We start from the raw sequence: 17,217 nt of genomic DNA, 5'->3' as shown, positions 1-17,217 counted from the left end.
AGACACAACTTCGAATTGTTTTATTTATTTATTTATTTGTATACATATTTATTATATTTGTATACTTCACAATCATCACTAATAAGATACAACTTTAAGCCTGTTGTTGGCTTAGCAGTAGTGTTGTGGCTTGGGATCTTAAAGTCTTGAGTTCAAATCCCATTCAAATCCCATTCATTGACTGCTGAAAACCAGGGGGTTGACTCAGCCTGTCATCCTTCCAAGGTTGGCGAAATGAGCACCAGTAAACCTGGTAACAGGGGCACTGCATCAGCAGCATAGCTGTGCCCCAAACTAATGATGCAACCAGCAGCCAAAAACGGCTGTACATGAAAGGAACATACCAATTTGAATTACTTATTTATTTATATCCTTGTTTTCTTTGTACATCGTTTATTTACTTGTTTAAATGTAAAATCGACACATCCTATTTTTAGGGTGCAGTTGGGGGCTGTCCTCAATGATTACTTGCATTCTTGTTTTGTAATACTTTTGCTCATCTATCAGTGGTCATGATGTATGGTCAATTAACCTTTCCTGCTTTTGCTTGCTGTATTGCTCACCGTTTAAATGAATGCATGAGATCGTTTGAACAATTCCTCTAATTTGCATGGGGATGCTGACAGCCAAATAACAATATTACAATTAAGTGGCATTGCTTGAGAATCTAGGTTTTCTGTTCATGATTGCCTTGATGTTCAAACTCGTACAAGGCCAGGTGACAGCTCTCTTATCTTTCCAGAAAGAAAACATCATGATATGCCATTCACGCTGAGTGGCATCATTGCCACAGGTCAGATGGATAGTGCTGGGAGTTTTATGCTCATTGTCTGATGTCTGGAAAATATGAAAGGCAAAAATGATGTCCTGCTTTTGGAGTAGAATTATTTTGCCTGGAGGCAGGTCTTTATTTAATTTGCAAATTGGTGTGTGTCATACATATATACATATATTTATTATATTTTTAATATATATATATATATATATATATTTATATTTGATGAGTAGAGTAGGATATACCTAAAGTAAAGTAGGATATGTATACCTAAACCTCTCCATTTTTATGCATCCTCCTCATTCCTTTTATGCAGTATACTTATTACTTAACATATTTTCATTTGAAATTACCCTCTTACCACCTGGCAGAAAGACCTTTTTGAGGTGATTGTTCAGGATACTGAACATGTGACCAGCACTGAGGACGTTGTACTTGGAAAGTGGGAGGTGGGGTGGGCTCTTGCCCCACCATACCCTTCTGGTTCATTGTTTCGGAACAGAAGTCTCAGCCTATCTCGTTGAATGATAGAAAACAAAATATGTTTTGCCATCGTGGCTAAATCAAGCCTAAGTTCTTTATCCTTAATGGGTATCTTCAAGTCGAAGGCTATTTACTGATGCAGAACAAGAAATAGAAGCATTTGGATACTCTAACTATGCAAGAGGTTTTATGGCGTGTTAAATCTTGCCTTTGTAAATGCCAGCCAAAAGTACAAGAGACAAAGAATAAACAGACAGTGACTTGTCAGATAATTGGAATTTGTGAAAGCCTGTCATTTTTACAAACATGACCCACCTTCAAATTCCTTTTCCACCCTTTTATTTGCGATACTAAGCGTGCATTTCAAGTATTACTCAGATTGGTACTCATTTCTAAATAAGTTATTTTGCAAAACGAAATATGGTGCATTGTGTTCTGCTTTTCCACAATGAGTAAGGTATTTGTTATTACTATAGTGTGGGACATGTTCTGGATACCCTGATACCTCATTCTTACTTATAATTTGTACCGACACAGGTGTAGTTCCAGCCGCAATTCGTTTATAGTAATATTCCCAGAGATGGTTTTTTTAAGATCTCCATAAGATAATGGGAATTTTAACTTTCCCATTACTCCAATTATCACCGGTATAATTTTGGTGCTCTTCAGCTTCAAGGATCTTGTGAGTTCATTTTTGAGATTCTGGTAATTTTCTTCATTTATGCGTTGTTTCGGCCAAAATCGCTGGGTATCAATACCTCTGTGTACTGTCTTTGTAATCATTAAAGTATCATGATATCATTTTCTGAGTTTTGTTTTGCCTTAGAAATACAAAGTGTCCACATGTTTTAATCATTACGCTGAACTGAAATCCAGAATGGCTCGCATCACTTGTTTATTTTTATGGGAATTAATTGTATTACCAAACATGGTCACTTCGTGTGGACTGCAGTTATTGTTTGAGGAGCCGTTTGATATTTGTGACAGCTTTATTCTAGAAGTAAATAGCATGCCAACTTGTGATGACAGGTTGACTTCTCATCCTGGTTTACAGAAATTCTGTTTACACATACTTTGTAAAATGCAAAGGTTCAGAGACTCCTTTATAGCAACTGGAGATAATTTTAATTCCTCAATCCCCAAATGCCATCTTTTAGTGTTTAATACTGAAGGGCCTTAGTTGTGCAATGCACTTGCTGCCTTTGTGTATGTAGTGGAAGGCAATTAAACTTTGTTTACAATTTCCCAAACTAATTTGGCATAGTTTAGTTTCCTGTCTGATTACTGTTTTCTTGTTTAAAACCGCGAGGTTTCTTCACTTTGTTTACTTGACCCAATTCACCTTGATTAAGGAATTTTGCCGGCAAGATTGTGCCTCAAAGGAATCAAATCCTCCGAGCTCCGAACCTGGTGTTAATTAAATCAAGACCAGCAAGAAAAAAAGAAATGCATTTGAAACTTTCACGCATAAGTACAAATATAATTTTGGGTTCTTCCTCGGATTTTATCCAGAGTTAATTCCCAGACCTTTGCACCATTCTTTCCCCAGCACCTCACAACCCCCTTACCTTCCTGGGTCACTAATAACAATCCTGGGTCATTGTTTTGGTTCTCACAATTTATATGATAAAAAGGAGCCGTGTCTGTCTGTTGTGTTATAACTTCAGAACGGATTCACGGATTTCAATAAATCGAACTACAGTGGATTCGGGGAACTCTCGGGAAGGTTTGTGATAAATCTATTTATTTTCTCTTGGGTACATGAGCACGCAGCGAAATTGCAAATGCCAACTTCTGACGCTGGTTATCCCCACACTCCCAGCAATCCTTTTTCTTATAGCCCTATTGATTAGCCATCACAGCAAAGATTGGTGTTTCCGTCGGTGAAACGACAGGTCTTATACTCGAGTACCAGATTAATTCAATCGATCAGTTTGTTGACTTTATTTCACAGGGGCTGGAGGAGGGAGGGAGGGAGAACAATAGTGCAGACACAAGGGCATCACTTGTGGTGTGCACACACACACACACACACACACACACCACACACACGCTTTCTCTCTCGCTGTCAATCTCTCCTCATATACGAAGAGTTGCTAAAAACAGGTGGACAATCAAAACATTTGATGCATGGTCCTGATTAATTTACTATATGACAAAGTCTCTGCTATAACTTTGTTCATGAGCACGAATGCCAATTTTATGAAGCTAAAATATGTTTTTCCAGCTTACTTTGCTTATTATTATTATTATTATTATTGTTAATTTGCCAAAGCAATGAAAAGTGAGGATCTGTGCAGAAGGAGCACACTTAACTTCTTCTATTTGCAGTCTTGGAATCATTCTGTACGATGTTACTTATTATGTCTGTGTTTCAACCTCAAATTCTGCTCATCGTCCCAATATTCACTTTTAAATATCATTGCACAAACTCTTATTTTTCTAAACAGGATCAACTCACCATCCATGTCCTGTGTGTTTGTCCATTCTCAGATGGCACAGGTGTAAGAATGTACAGGGAAGTGAGGCTCGTGGCAAATACAGTGTCACTGGTGGTGGAGAGAAGCAACAAACAGACAGTGGTGTATTTGTGGACGTCCAAGCTCAAGCTGAGGCCCAATCCATGACAAAAGCAGGTATGATCCTTAAAGCTTGCTTTTTCTGCAGAACTGAACTGGTGAATGAACCATGCACCCAGGAGGACTGGAAACACATTTAAAACAAATAAAATAATTTGTATATATTACTTGTAGCATAATGATACTTGTCACATCAAACTCTGTTTCAAATTGCTTCACTTCAGGTTAGCCAGAGATGTTTGATCAACGTCTCAGTGTACCAACGTAGTTAAGGCTTCAATTCCCCTCGTCAAAACACACACACACACACGAGTAAAATTTTCCAGATTCAAGCCCAATAATTTACAGTTTTGAGTTTCAGCTGCAATCATCCAGGGACCATAATTTCGAGAATATTTCCCATGACATTTTGAAACTGCAGGTAAAATTTCCAATTTAAATTAACCAAACAAATGGTTAACAAAATAAAATTGTTGCTGTGAAGGAATTTAACAAAGTTTGGCTAAAAGTTCGTGGTAGAGCTCAGCGTTGGTCTCTTGGAACTCTCCTCATAAAAACCACTTTTTACTCGTGTATTAACTGCATCCTGCCATTGCACATCCACTACACTTTACTTGACACACACGATAGTGATCAACAATTAATTATTTATACACCAGTATAAGTAATCCAACGGATATATATATATATATATATATATATATATATATATATATATATATATATATATATATATATATATATATTAATTGATATTCTGTTCTTGCATATGGCAGCTGGGCTGCTGGGTAGCTATCATTTCTTGAAAGTGCAGCTGTGCTGCTCATGCTGTGCCCCTCTACCAGTACACTGGTACTCATTTCACTGGACTCAGAAGGATGACAGGTTGAGTCAACCCCACCTGGTGTTAATTCAGCAGCCAACAGGGCTCAAACTCAGGACCTAGAATCAATCCAAAGTCAGCCACCCAAGCTGTGAAGCCAACACCAGGCTTGGTGGCATATTGGTGGATCATTATATCAGTCTAGTATCTTAAAGATTGTGGGTTAAAATTTAGCTGGGATGGTAAGGTTCATCCATTCACTTCTGAGCTGTCTATCCTGGGGTCAAATGTAGAACCAGTTGCAAGCAGCCATCCTGGTGTTTCACATGCAGGACGACGCATCAATGTGCATTCCATCCATTGGAAGGATGTTAAGCCGAATGTCCCATTGGTTGCTGGTAGACGTTAAAGATCCCACGGTGTCTCACAGAGTAGGCGAGTCCTGGCCGACACCCTGAACAAATTACAAATTATTGCCACCTTCAGTCCAACGTCAGCCCTGACCTGCCGGTTCGTCAAAGACATTATTGGTCTTCGAGAAGGCTTGTGTTTGTCTGCATTGACGTACAAGTTAAACAATGGAGGTGCGACTGCCGTTTTGAGCTTTAGCCCTTCGTCCGAGTGAAGGGTCTTGAGTTTTGAGCTTTTAATATTTTATAGAAGGTTTAAGAGAAAGTAGGGGGGAGGAGTGATAGGGGAGAGAGTGTGCTCAGCATCAATTATAAACATTACATCATATCTATTGCTGGAATTATTATTTTTTAAACATCCCAACTAAATTTTCTGTTTTTAATACAAGGAGGTGCATTTAACATGGTATTCTGCAGTCTCCTCAGCAAAGCAACAGTGTGCCGGCACAATAAAGATAGGATAAAATATTGAGCAGCACCGAGTTCAAACTGCTCGACTTAGCTTCAAGAGATTCAAAACTGTGCCTGTGGCTTTTTTGGGTTGCTTCAGAAGAACTGAAATATGGCGTTTTTACAAAATGCAAACACTCCACAATAAGAACCAGTTGTGTGTGGGCAAGTTTTGTTCAGCCCTGTGCCCATTTGGCATTCTTTTCATTCCAGATGCAGCTTGGGATAGCAGGCAGTGCAGCGATGTGTAGCATTTCCTGAAGGCATTTATGTTTATGCGTACAGAATCGATGTGAACAAAGGTGCATAGCTTCATTTCCCGAGTTGCATAAATGATAATAATTAATGTCATTCTTTTATGGATCTTTGAGATTGTTGTTGTACATTTTCATGTTTCCACAGAACAATTTTGTCTGCAAAAGTTGATTTGGAAGCAAGTTAAAATGCAACCTTTTGAAACTGATCAGTAATTAATCTTTTGAATATTTTTTTCTAATTATTATTTTTTTAAACAGTGCCAACAGGAAATACAGAAGTGGAGTGCAAGAGCTGGACTTATGCGACACTGCCACCCCACGCTCAAGAAGAGCTTGAGGGTCTGCTCGAGAGCAAGGAGATGGCAGGCTGGCGAGAACTGGCATCAGTTCTGGGTTACACTGAGGAAGACATTGTGGCTTTCAGCCAGGCCGAGAGGCCGGCACAAGCCTTGCTGTCAGGGTGGTCAGAACAAGAAGGCACCACGAAGGCAACACTCATCACCGCACTAGCAAAGTTGGAGCGCCAGGATGTGGCTCAGAAGCTGCAATCTGAAGAAAGCCGTTACGAGCTAGGGGATTTGGATATCGTGTGAACGATTTGGATTATCGATTCTGTACGTATATTTAGATTTCACACTATATAATTCACTTGGTGTTTTTGCTGTCGAAGACGAGAGCATACTTGTCGTATGTATTGAAAAATAATATCCAAGATTCCGCATTGCAGAATGTGGCCTGATCGTTTTTTCTGAATGAGGAACTGCACTCTTAGGGTCAGGTGACAACCTCTGATTTGCTGGCATATAAAGACAATGACCACAAGCGGTTATGGACTCAAGATTTGAGAATATAACATCAGTGAAGGAGACCAGGTCAAGGGGAGCTGCATCACAGAGAAGGTTGGTCCTCGAAGCCCAAAGCCGAGCTGAACATCACCGTGACGGCACTTATGTGATCCTGCAACACATGATAGACTTTTCGCCGCTGAGTGGCAGCACAAGAGGGAACAACAGAAAGGGGCCCACTGGGAGCAAGAGCGATACTGTGTTTTTTACCCGACAAAATGCAAGCTGCCTTGCTCCTTCCCACCGCCCTGCATGTCATCACCGTTAACAAGTTGAACTTGAAGCTTCAGTTGGCCAGACTGGTCTAAATGGAAGAAAAAAAAAATTAACATTTTAAGTGGGAGCTAGTGCTTTAACTTTTTCATGTCATTGTATATTTACCCTCACCGAAGGAGAGGGTTTGCATTTGGGTCTGTTTGTTTGGTTGTCTGTCATTGTTTGCCCACACAGAACTTGTGTTTTTATTCGCAACCGCTTATCGGATTGAGACGAAATTTTCACCATTGCTGCGACTGCTCATGTAGAATGTTTTAATGATAATCATGGCATCATAGGTCACGTGGTGTGGCAGCCATGTTGGAAAAAAAAACTTTGGACCTCCATCTGAAACTGCACAAAGGAAAAAATTGAAACTCGGCACATCGCAAGTACTCCTCATGGGGAATGAGTGTGATTTTTTTTTTTTTCATGATGTCAAAGGTGCTTGCATAATTGCATATGTAGAACGCTACATCCGATCAGTATGAAAATTTGAGGGTCATCTGGATAAATCTGGATAAAAAATTTGAGGATTAAATGGTCCACAAAAATGTTGATGACGTCATTGGTCACACGATTTGGCAGCCATATTGTTTTGTTTATTAACAACAACAACAACAACAAAAAAAACCTTCAAAAATCTCTGAAATGGCTGAACTGGTCATCACTGCCAGTTCTAATATTGTCTCAATTACGCAACACACCAGTACACAAACGCCACATAAAATACACCACACAAAGCTACGCAAACACCACACAAAACAAGTCCTGGTGAGGGTCTGCAATCTCCGATTGCTCTTTTTTATTTCTCTGCTCATTTGAAGTCTGGATCATGACGGCATGCCAACTCGTTTGTGTGCCTGTCCTGCTTCATGTGTTTTGGGGATTGAATTTGCAATCTTGAGATAGACGTTTAGGAATCAATTCAAGCCATATTTGTTTCTACTTTAAAAGTTTCTAAATCCTGCGAATAATAGAAATCGGATTTTGTGGGATCGTGTTTTTTTTATATTTTAAAATTTTTTAAATGAAGACATCCATTCTGACATCGTATTTCGATCTTAAAGCAACATCTCGCTTTCCTGTTGAATTGCGATGCATGTTGGACATTGCACTTAACATCAAATGAAAGCACAGCTGCTACCTCAATCTCAAGTCTACATCATGTTGCTCACCATGAAACTTCATGTCACTTCAAAGTGGGAAACTTCAAACTCGGCAAACAAACTGTTGCCTCTTGTTTTGAAATAAGTCTTTACAAGTTGAGCATTTCAATCTGAGCTGCACAGCTTCCTTGCATTCCAGCAGCATCCAATTGCATAAGTAGTAGTAGTCGTAGTAGTAGAACAAAAGGCTCGCAAAATATCCTTGTAAAACGTGATTATAAAAAACGGAGTACAAAGCCCCCAACAAAAATATTTTGTGAAACCCCATATAATTCCAAAGAGTTTGTAAAGTTATTTTAGGCTTTTCTGTGTAACTGTTGGTGTTTTTGTAAATGGTGCCGTGGGTACTGTTTTCTGTTTGCTTGTTGTGAGGTGAGTGATCTTCATTTGGATTTGTCATCCAGCTTTTTAATACTGTAGAGTTTAAAGTACCATAATCTTTTTCATTTTATTTTAAACGATCAGTTTTGTCGTTCAATACAATTACATAATATTCCCCGATCATCCATTCAGGATGGCGGAGTAGGAGGTGTGAATGGAAACAGGGAGGGCAGTCATCATCTCGTTTTAAGTTGGAACCTCGTGTGTGGAAATGTGGTTTACCTCTATCCACAGCACAACCGAACATTGTGCGTTGAAAAATTCCAACGTCTGTATTCAAATTTTCCTTTTTGCAAGTATCTTACCTGTCGTAGCTGTAGAACAGGGTGATGTTTGTATTGGCCCTTAAGGTGTGTAAATAGGCCGTCAGCAAATACTTGAGGTCCTGCTCTATATGCTTGAAATGTGCTCTCTTCTTTTTTCCTAGCTTTGACACTTTAACATAACCTATCTGATCATCTTTAGAATACAGGATGATTCTGCATAATTTAAAATATATATATTTCTTGTTTTCGCATGGGAGAAAATCAGGTTACAAGTTCACTTCTCAGCAGTAACTATGGTTAAATCTTAAAGCTTGCATTCATTATCACCACTATGATCAACATTACTTGTTTTGTGGATTATTTAAGTTCTTCCGTCTTCTTGTACACATTTTCTTTCCTTTAGAATACGTCCTATGCCCAGATTTTTCTCTCTCCTAGTATATACACTATGTGAGTCAAAGGTAGAAATGTATATGGTGTACGGAAGACCAGACGAATCCAGCATACTCATTTTTTTCAGGAAAAAAAAGTGTTTTAGTGATGCTTTGTGGGAACTTGAAAAAGCTTATGCAAAGGTGAAGATGATTGTTACAAAGTGTACAGTTTAATTACAATATGTACCCAAATATCGGTTTAATAGTACTGTATAAATGTTTGTTTTTCAATGTATCCCACAGTACGATTCCACATGTTATTTATTGATGCATATATTTTTTATTAGCCTCAATATCTTCTGCATTACTTTCTATAGTTTAGTGCAAGCTTCGTTTTAGAAAGCAACGATAATGTACGAGGTCGTTTCCAGATATGAAGGATGTTGGTGTTCCCAACAAAATATAAGCCACATTATAGTAAAAAATAAAAATAAATAAATAAATATTTGAGATCCATAATGGCCAAGATTGTTAAAGCAACATTTCACTTACCTGTTGGATCGTGAAGGATGTTTGTTTAAATAAAAGTGGAGGCCATATTCTCTGTTTATGTAAGTGCTTAAGGATAACCTAGTCAGGCAATAATCAGGTGAATGCAGAATTAGAGAGCAGATGACTTCAACATTATGATTGTACAATATAATGCTTTAATTAATCAAAGTACCCACCTGTGCACAGACGTGGGATTTTGATTGCAATAGAGTGATCTTCACACCACTATCAACCCCCTCGATACCTTTCGCTCTTCATTGTGCATACTTTTCATAAAAAAAAAAAACAATAAAAAAACTTTTTATTCTGTAAGTGGAAAACTTAATAAAAGGTTGAACTGTGACCGACTTCTGAAAATTATTATTCGACTTGCTTCTGTAAAATAATGAAATAAACCAGAACAGCATTTGATAGGGTGCATACCTCTGCCAGGCTGAACAGTTTACATTTTGTATCCCACTGATAGTCCTGAACCAAAATCAAATTGGCTTGCTCTCATCACACAACCAACTCATCCACAACTTGAGATTATGTGATATATTATTTTTGACCCCGTCTCTGAATGGTGAAGAATGATTTTTTTTTTAAATCCCTGGATTTGGATCTTCACCAGAATTGAAACAAGGACAAATTGTCACACACCCAACCTGTCCACCAAGTTTCATCTGAATTCGTCCATAACTTTGAGATATTGTGCTATATATATAGTTTTGGCCCTATCTCTCAATGGTGAAGAAACATTAAAAATTCTGGGATCTGTATCCCGATCTTCACCAAAATCTAATAACTTCGTCCTTGTCACACATCCAACCTGCCCACCAAATTGTCCGAATGTGTCCACAACGTTTTGAGATATCCCGTTCACAGACGGACAGACCGTGCCTTCGGTGGTGGAGGTAATGAGACCGAGGTAAACAATGTGGTGATAATCATGTTCACAGCTTGCTAAATCTACTGTTGCCTTGTTTAAGAATGACCACTGTGGAGCTCATAAACCAGGAATTGTCACAATGATTCAGCTTCACACTGAACATTTCACTTATTCAGGGAATTGATCCAGCATATTGAAAGACAGCACAAAGGATTTGACACAGTTCGATGCCCTTGAGGAACATCAGTCTGATTGACAATGCAGCTCCCCTATTGAAACTGCTCTTCATTGCAAGTTTCATTTGGTGTTTTGGGGAATCAAAGAGCTCAAAGGCCAATGCACAATTCCTGCTTAGTTATAATTCTTCCCTGAAATTTATCACCAAAAACTAGAAAGAGCAATCAGAGATTGCAGACCCTCACCAGAACTTGTTTTGTGTGGTGTTTGTGTACTGGCATCAGTGTCGGATTAAGCTTCGGCTGGCCCTAAGGCACATTTTGAAATTTTAGAGAATGGCCTGAAAAATTTAAATTAGATCTCGGGCTCATGGAAATGGACCCCAGACAAGAGATGAACTGATTCAAGAACAAAATATTTAATACAAAAAAAGACAAATATTTAATGTGAAAAGAAAATAGTTTATTTAATCCCTCTATACAATTTGCAGTGTATGAATATAGGCATGACAAAACACGTACAGATTTGGCACTTTGCTTTACAGTTTACTAGACCTTAGATTGCAACCTTGCGCACTTTTACAACTGCAAACTCTTCAATTACGGAACTGAAGTCCAGTTCTCGGAGCAAATCACTTTCAATGCACAAAAGGGCCAACGCACCAAGACGCTGTTGATACATGGTAGAACGCTTCACATCTTTGATTCTCTTTAACTGTGAAAATGAGTGTTCTCCTGAACAATTGGTGGCCATCAGTGCTAAGTATATTCGGAGAGCCACTTCAGTGTTTGGAAAGGCTGCATTAACTCCAGTGGTGTGCAGCAGCACAAACATATGCTGTGCGCACCCTGTTTAGGGGGAACTTGAGGGCAGTTTGTTTTTATCCCAGAAAATGAACTGATGGAACTCTGACGCAAAATCAGTATTCAGATCCTTGTGATAGACACTGACAAGCCCTGAAACAGCAGTGTTCATATCCTCGTCGGTCATAGAGTCAAACTCTGTCAGAACGCCAAACTGCTACAGCACTACAGAATACGCCTCTATGAGTTTCTGCAATGCACTTCGCAGTTGGTCAATGATGACATAAAATGTGTTAACTTTGGATTTTTGTTGGCCCGTCATCCCTTCTGTGGCATCAGTAGCATTTCCATCATTGTCACGCTTCTTACGCTTGGGCATTCGCCGACTTTCGGATTTGTAAGTGCTGTTGCCACAGTGATCACATGCTTGTTGCTCATAGAAATCAAAATTTTCTCTGCGCGCATGTAAAAACTCATTCAAACTCTTCAGCAGACAGATAGCCGGTGTTAATTCTATGGTGGCACTTTGCAACAACTCGCTGCAGCAGTTTAAGCGCTGCAAAATATCATTCTAAAAAAATAAAAATAAAACTTCTATGGTGCCCATCTTTTCTGCCAAAGAATCCGCCTCATTTCGTGTCTCCCTGTTCTGATTTTCATCTGCAGTGATCTCTTCGAGAGCACTCTGGAACTGGCGGTAACCGCGGAACAGAGCTTCAGTGGCATCAGCTCGGGCAGACCACCGGGTATCCGATGGGTGTTTCGAAACAAGGCACCCAGGTTGCTGTTCCACATGTGTCTGCAGGACACCCCAACGGTGCGTGGATGCCACAAAGGACGCATACAGGTGCTGCAAAAACCCAAAAATGAAACCGCTTCAATGCAACAACCACCGCGGACTGACCAACTAGGTTCAAAGAGTGACCACCACAGGGAATGTAATCAACCAAACTGTTCCTGTTCTTCAAAATTTGCTGCATACCATTGTACTTGCCCGACATATTACTAGCATTGTCATACATCTGACCGCGGCAATTGTCAAAGTCGATGTCATGGTCCTTCAAGTATTGGAGAAGAGTATCAGCAAGATTCTGACCTGTATGACTAGAGATACTAATGAACGTGAGGAAACGCTCCACAGGCTTGTGATCTGTCATGTTGACGTAGCGGAGGATGATAGTCAGCTGGTCCGTATGGGCAATGTCTGGTGTGGAGTCCAATGAAACGGAGAAATACCGCGACTTCGAAATCTCATCCTTGATGCGACCAAGTACTTGCTTGCCCATCATAGCAATTAATTCTTCGCAGATTGCTTTTGACAAATAAGACGTGTGACCGCGACCCCAATTGGCATGGTAATGGATGTGCTGGGACAAAAACGGATCAAACTGGCCAATCAACTCCAAAACGCACAAGTAATTACCATTGCTGCTGGAGCAAACAATTTTGTTACTACCTGGAAATGGCTGACCCCTCTCGCAAAGAAAAGTAATTGTGGCAACACATTTTTCCAAGTGCTCCAGCATGTTTTGATGCAATTGCTTATCAACTCGACCAGCATCAGCACTCCGCTGACAAAATGTTAGAACTGATTCTATGTGCTTTGGGCTGATTCTCTGTGCCTTCATAGAATTTCATGGTTGGGCCTTGGGCTGATTTCATGGGCCTTCAAGTGCTGAGCCATATCCTGTCTGGCGCAGTTTGTCTGTGATGTTACCAAACAACCCGACATCGTTGGGAATCAGTGGAGTCGATACTGAAGCACCTTCGCCCCTTGTGTCACCATCGTCGTCCGGCCTGTCTTCGACAGGATCAACTGCGGGGAATGTTGAAGGGGAGTCCTTAGTTGAATCTATATCATCATCACCACCAACACCAGCATCTATCTCCACCTCATGGAAAAACGATGTCAATTTATGAGTCTTCTTGAGTAGTTGATCCTCCTTATGCTTATTTTTCTGCAACTCCTGAGCTCGCTCCCAGCCAACTTTACATCCTGACATGACGATGGATTGAATCTGAACATAAAACATCAGATGTACAAGTTTTAAAACCTTTTATTATATAATACAAACCACATTAAACACTATACAGTGTTTACGTCACCTCTGACCACGTGTCTAATGGCGACCGTGTCGATTCGGAGGCGGGGCGGGGAAGACGCCCGCTCCCTGCCGATTGGCTCAGGAGGGACGCCATGCCTTGGCTCGACTCCTATCCGCCCACGTGCGCGCCTGTTGACTGACGTGCGCACGAAGAATGCCGTGAGCGTCATGGCGTCAGGATGGACGTGAAGATAGCATTGTTGTTGCGGGAGATGGGGTATTCCAATAACAAATCGCAGCGCATTTACACTTATTCACCCATTAGACCAGGGGGAGGAAGCTATCTATAAAACAGGTACTTACCGAGATAACTGAGCTAAAGGAACCTGTATGTTGTATGCGATAGATTTCCAAATTCGTAACAATATTACGAGACCAATAAAAATTGCATGTAAAAAAAAAAAAAAAAAAAGTTGCCTAAATTTTTGTGGCCCAAATTTTGGGCTGGCCCTAAAGCACATGCCTTGCCTGCCTAATGGTTAATCCGGCTCTGACTGGCATGTTATGTAATTACACACTAATATGGAATAGGCAAAGCCTGGAAGCGAACGTAGAATTCTTCTTACATTCGCTTCTGACTTTACCTATAACTTGTTCACAACTGTATACTTGCCAACTATACCGTGGTCCATGTAAGCGCCGCACAGCTGATGATTTTGATGCAATTTCCGGTTACTTCGGCCTGGATTCGAGATCAGCGATCAAATAATGTAAATCACGATTAAAAAATTTTTTTGATGATGCGGGGAGATATCTTTAATATGGAATAGGCAAAGCCTAGAAGCGAATGTAGAATTCTTCTTACATTCACTTCTGACTTTACCTATAACTTGTTCACAACTGTATACTTGCCAACTATACCGTGGTACATGTAAGCGCCGCACAGCTGATGATTTTGACGCAATTTCCGGTTACTTCGGCCTGGATTCGGGATCAGTGATCAAATAATGTAAATCACGATTAAAAAATATTTTTTGATGATGCGGGGGATATCTTTATTAAAATTAACTTTGGTAAAAAAATAATTGAATAAATAAATAAATAAACGATCACTTCTGGTCAGGAATAAAAGAAATTAAAAGTTCCGGAAAGAGTTTCAAAATCACTCCCGGTAATGTTAAATACAAAATAAACACTTCCTGTCATGAAAAAAATCACTTTCGGAAGTAGAAAATTAACTTTGAGAAAAAAAATAATTGAATAAATAAATAAACACTTCCGGTCATGATCTCCCGGCATGCATCATTCCCCATGACAAAAACCGGAAACAAAAAAAAAAACCAGAAACAAAAAAAACGGAAGAAAAAGGGTCATAGGCAACGACACGGATTCACAATTGGCAGGGTATCGTGTTGTTTTTGTTGTTTCCTATTCTCTCATGTGCACGCATTAAGTAATATTCACAAGATAGAAATAAAACCCAATCGTGTTTATACACCGCACAGCGTTTAAAAACAACCGGAAGCAAAAGGTCATATACAACGACACGGATTCCAAATAGCCAGGGGTATTGTGTTGTTGTTGTTTCCTATTCTCTCATGTGCACGCGTTAAGTATGAAGCTCACTGCGTTCGCTATTAAAGCTGTCACTTTATAACATCTGGCAGTGATGAATGGGTACCAAGATGTCCCGCTTTGATTGAACACTTGACCCAGACCCATGACGTTTTTCATTATTATTCAGTTGAATCTAGAATGGGATTGAAATAAATTTAATTCAAATCAAATGGACGCCCAAATAGGTAGTCCTGCATTGGAGTAATCAGAAGGAACTGGAACAAGCAAAAAGTAAAGATCAAGTCATCAGGAGGAACCTGGATAGAATTCACGTTTCAACTGGTACTCCTCTACTCTCAAACTCATCCAGGTACAGCCAAATGAGGCCCATTAAAAAAAAAAAATATATATATATATATATATATATATATATATATATATATTAAGCAAAAATATAAATAAATAATTCTGGCTGCCAGACCATGCGTCTGATCAAGTTGAAATTTAAAGACATGTATTCCCCATCACTACTACATTATTGTGAAGTTTCATGTCGAGTAAGCGGTTCCAGAGAAAACATTAACATTTTCTTCAATCCAATATGCCTGCCAAAGTATGTGACCTCAATTATTCCTTAAACTTGTACATCCAAGGCTTGGGGAACATTTGTGTGAAGTTTCCCCTCGACCTGTCCAGCTGGTCAGGAGAAGAAGATTTTTTTTATAGGTTTTTGGGTAAATCCAACATGGCTGTCAAACCATGTGACCTATGACGTCATGTGTGAACCTTTTGTTCCTCATGGATAGGCGGTTATACTGTATTATATGTGTACAGTTTCACCTCAATCTGTTCAGCCACTTTATATAAGATTTTTGAAGGTTTTTATTTTTACTTATTTATTTTGAAACAATATGACTGGAATCACTTTCCCGATAACGTCAAATTTTTTTTTTTCTGTGGACCATTTTATCTAGCGATAACCCTTATTTTTCATACTGAGACAACATAGCATCCTACATATGCAATTAAGACATCATAATGAAGGCACCTGTATGTCATTTAAAAAAAAAAAAAAAATATATATATATATATATATATATATATATATATATATATATATATATATATATATATATATATATATATATATATATATATATACATATTTCACACATTCCCCATCAGGAGTACTTGCTAGGTGTGAAGTTTCAATTTTTTTTTCCTTGGTGCGGTTTCAGAGATACAGAGGTCCAAAGTTTTTTCCGTTTTTCCAACATGGCTGCTACACCACATAACCTATGACATCATAATTATGATGAAAACATTCTACATGAGTAGTTGCAACGATGCTGAAACTTTAACCCCAATCCGACAAGTGGTTGCGGAGAAAAACACGAAAGTTCTGTGCGGACAAACAAATTGACCCAAACGCAATGCCCTCTTCCTTCGGCAAGGGTAATAAATATTTTCAGTTTGAAACAGAGGACTGACTGACTCTCTCTGTTCGTGTCTGTGCTCCATGAGCAAGGGTTATACTGGGATTGCGACTCACCAGGATTGCGATTTGGGAATGACAATGTCAGGTTGTCCTGCTGATTAAAATTATTTCTCTGTACAAATGGCAGTTACTTTTCAATTATGGGAGGAGGTATTGGAAGGGTGCGAGATGTTGGAGGGGGGGGCTTGCGGGGGCAGGGTGAGGGGACGCTTTGAAGGGGTGGTGTGGGGAGGGAGCATTGAGATGATGGGTGCGGAGGGATACAGGAATGGAGGACATGTAATTTGGAGGGGGATGTGGAAAGAGGGGACATGAAGGGATGCCATTCTAAATTGGATAAAGGGAAATAAAGATCATGGTATGGGTGGTAAGGATTTTTGTTGAAGGCACATAGAAAGGTGATGTTGGTGTGGAAGGAAGGTTGGTGGACCAAGCACTTAGCTAACAGACAGTTTTGGAAAAGTCTTTGTAAAGAAGACGAACAAGTAGAAGTACAAAGTACACTTTCTCATGCCAAATAAATAACAAATCCTCCAATGCACGACATCGCCGGAGTGCCTTTAGCACCCGGCAAGGCCACCTTGCAGCACATGGAGTCAGAATTTGGAGGAAGCGGTGTACAATAATTGATTCATTGCATAATTAAA

General features: G+C 39.5%; 1 protein-coding gene across 1 annotated transcript in view; it reads left to right on the top strand.

Moving 5' to 3' along the window:
- LOC147028074 (tumor necrosis factor receptor superfamily member 16-like) overlaps positions 1-9,962 on the top strand; it is a 98,155-nt gene extending 88,193 nt beyond the window's left edge. Inside the window, exons 5-6 of the mRNA XM_085878102.1 lie at positions 3,752-3,894; positions 6,036-9,962. Of these exons, the coding sequence (XP_085734228.1) occupies positions 3,752-3,894; positions 6,036-6,370 (478 nt within the window). The 3' untranslated portion in view covers positions 6,371-9,962. The remainder of the gene's footprint in view (positions 1-3,751; positions 3,895-6,035) is intronic.
- The last annotated feature ends 7,255 nt before the right edge of the window (positions 9,963-17,217 follow it).

The sequence above is a fragment of the Eptatretus burgeri genome, chromosome 4 (genome assembly GCF_056783735.1).
Source record: "Eptatretus burgeri isolate ZD-2024b chromosome 4, Ebu_testis_v1, whole genome shotgun sequence".
Taxonomy (NCBI): Eukaryota; Metazoa; Chordata; class Myxini; order Myxiniformes; family Myxinidae; genus Eptatretus; species Eptatretus burgeri.
The sequence above is the reverse complement of the archived record's forward strand: the minus strand, read 5'-3'. Positions and strand labels throughout refer to the sequence as shown.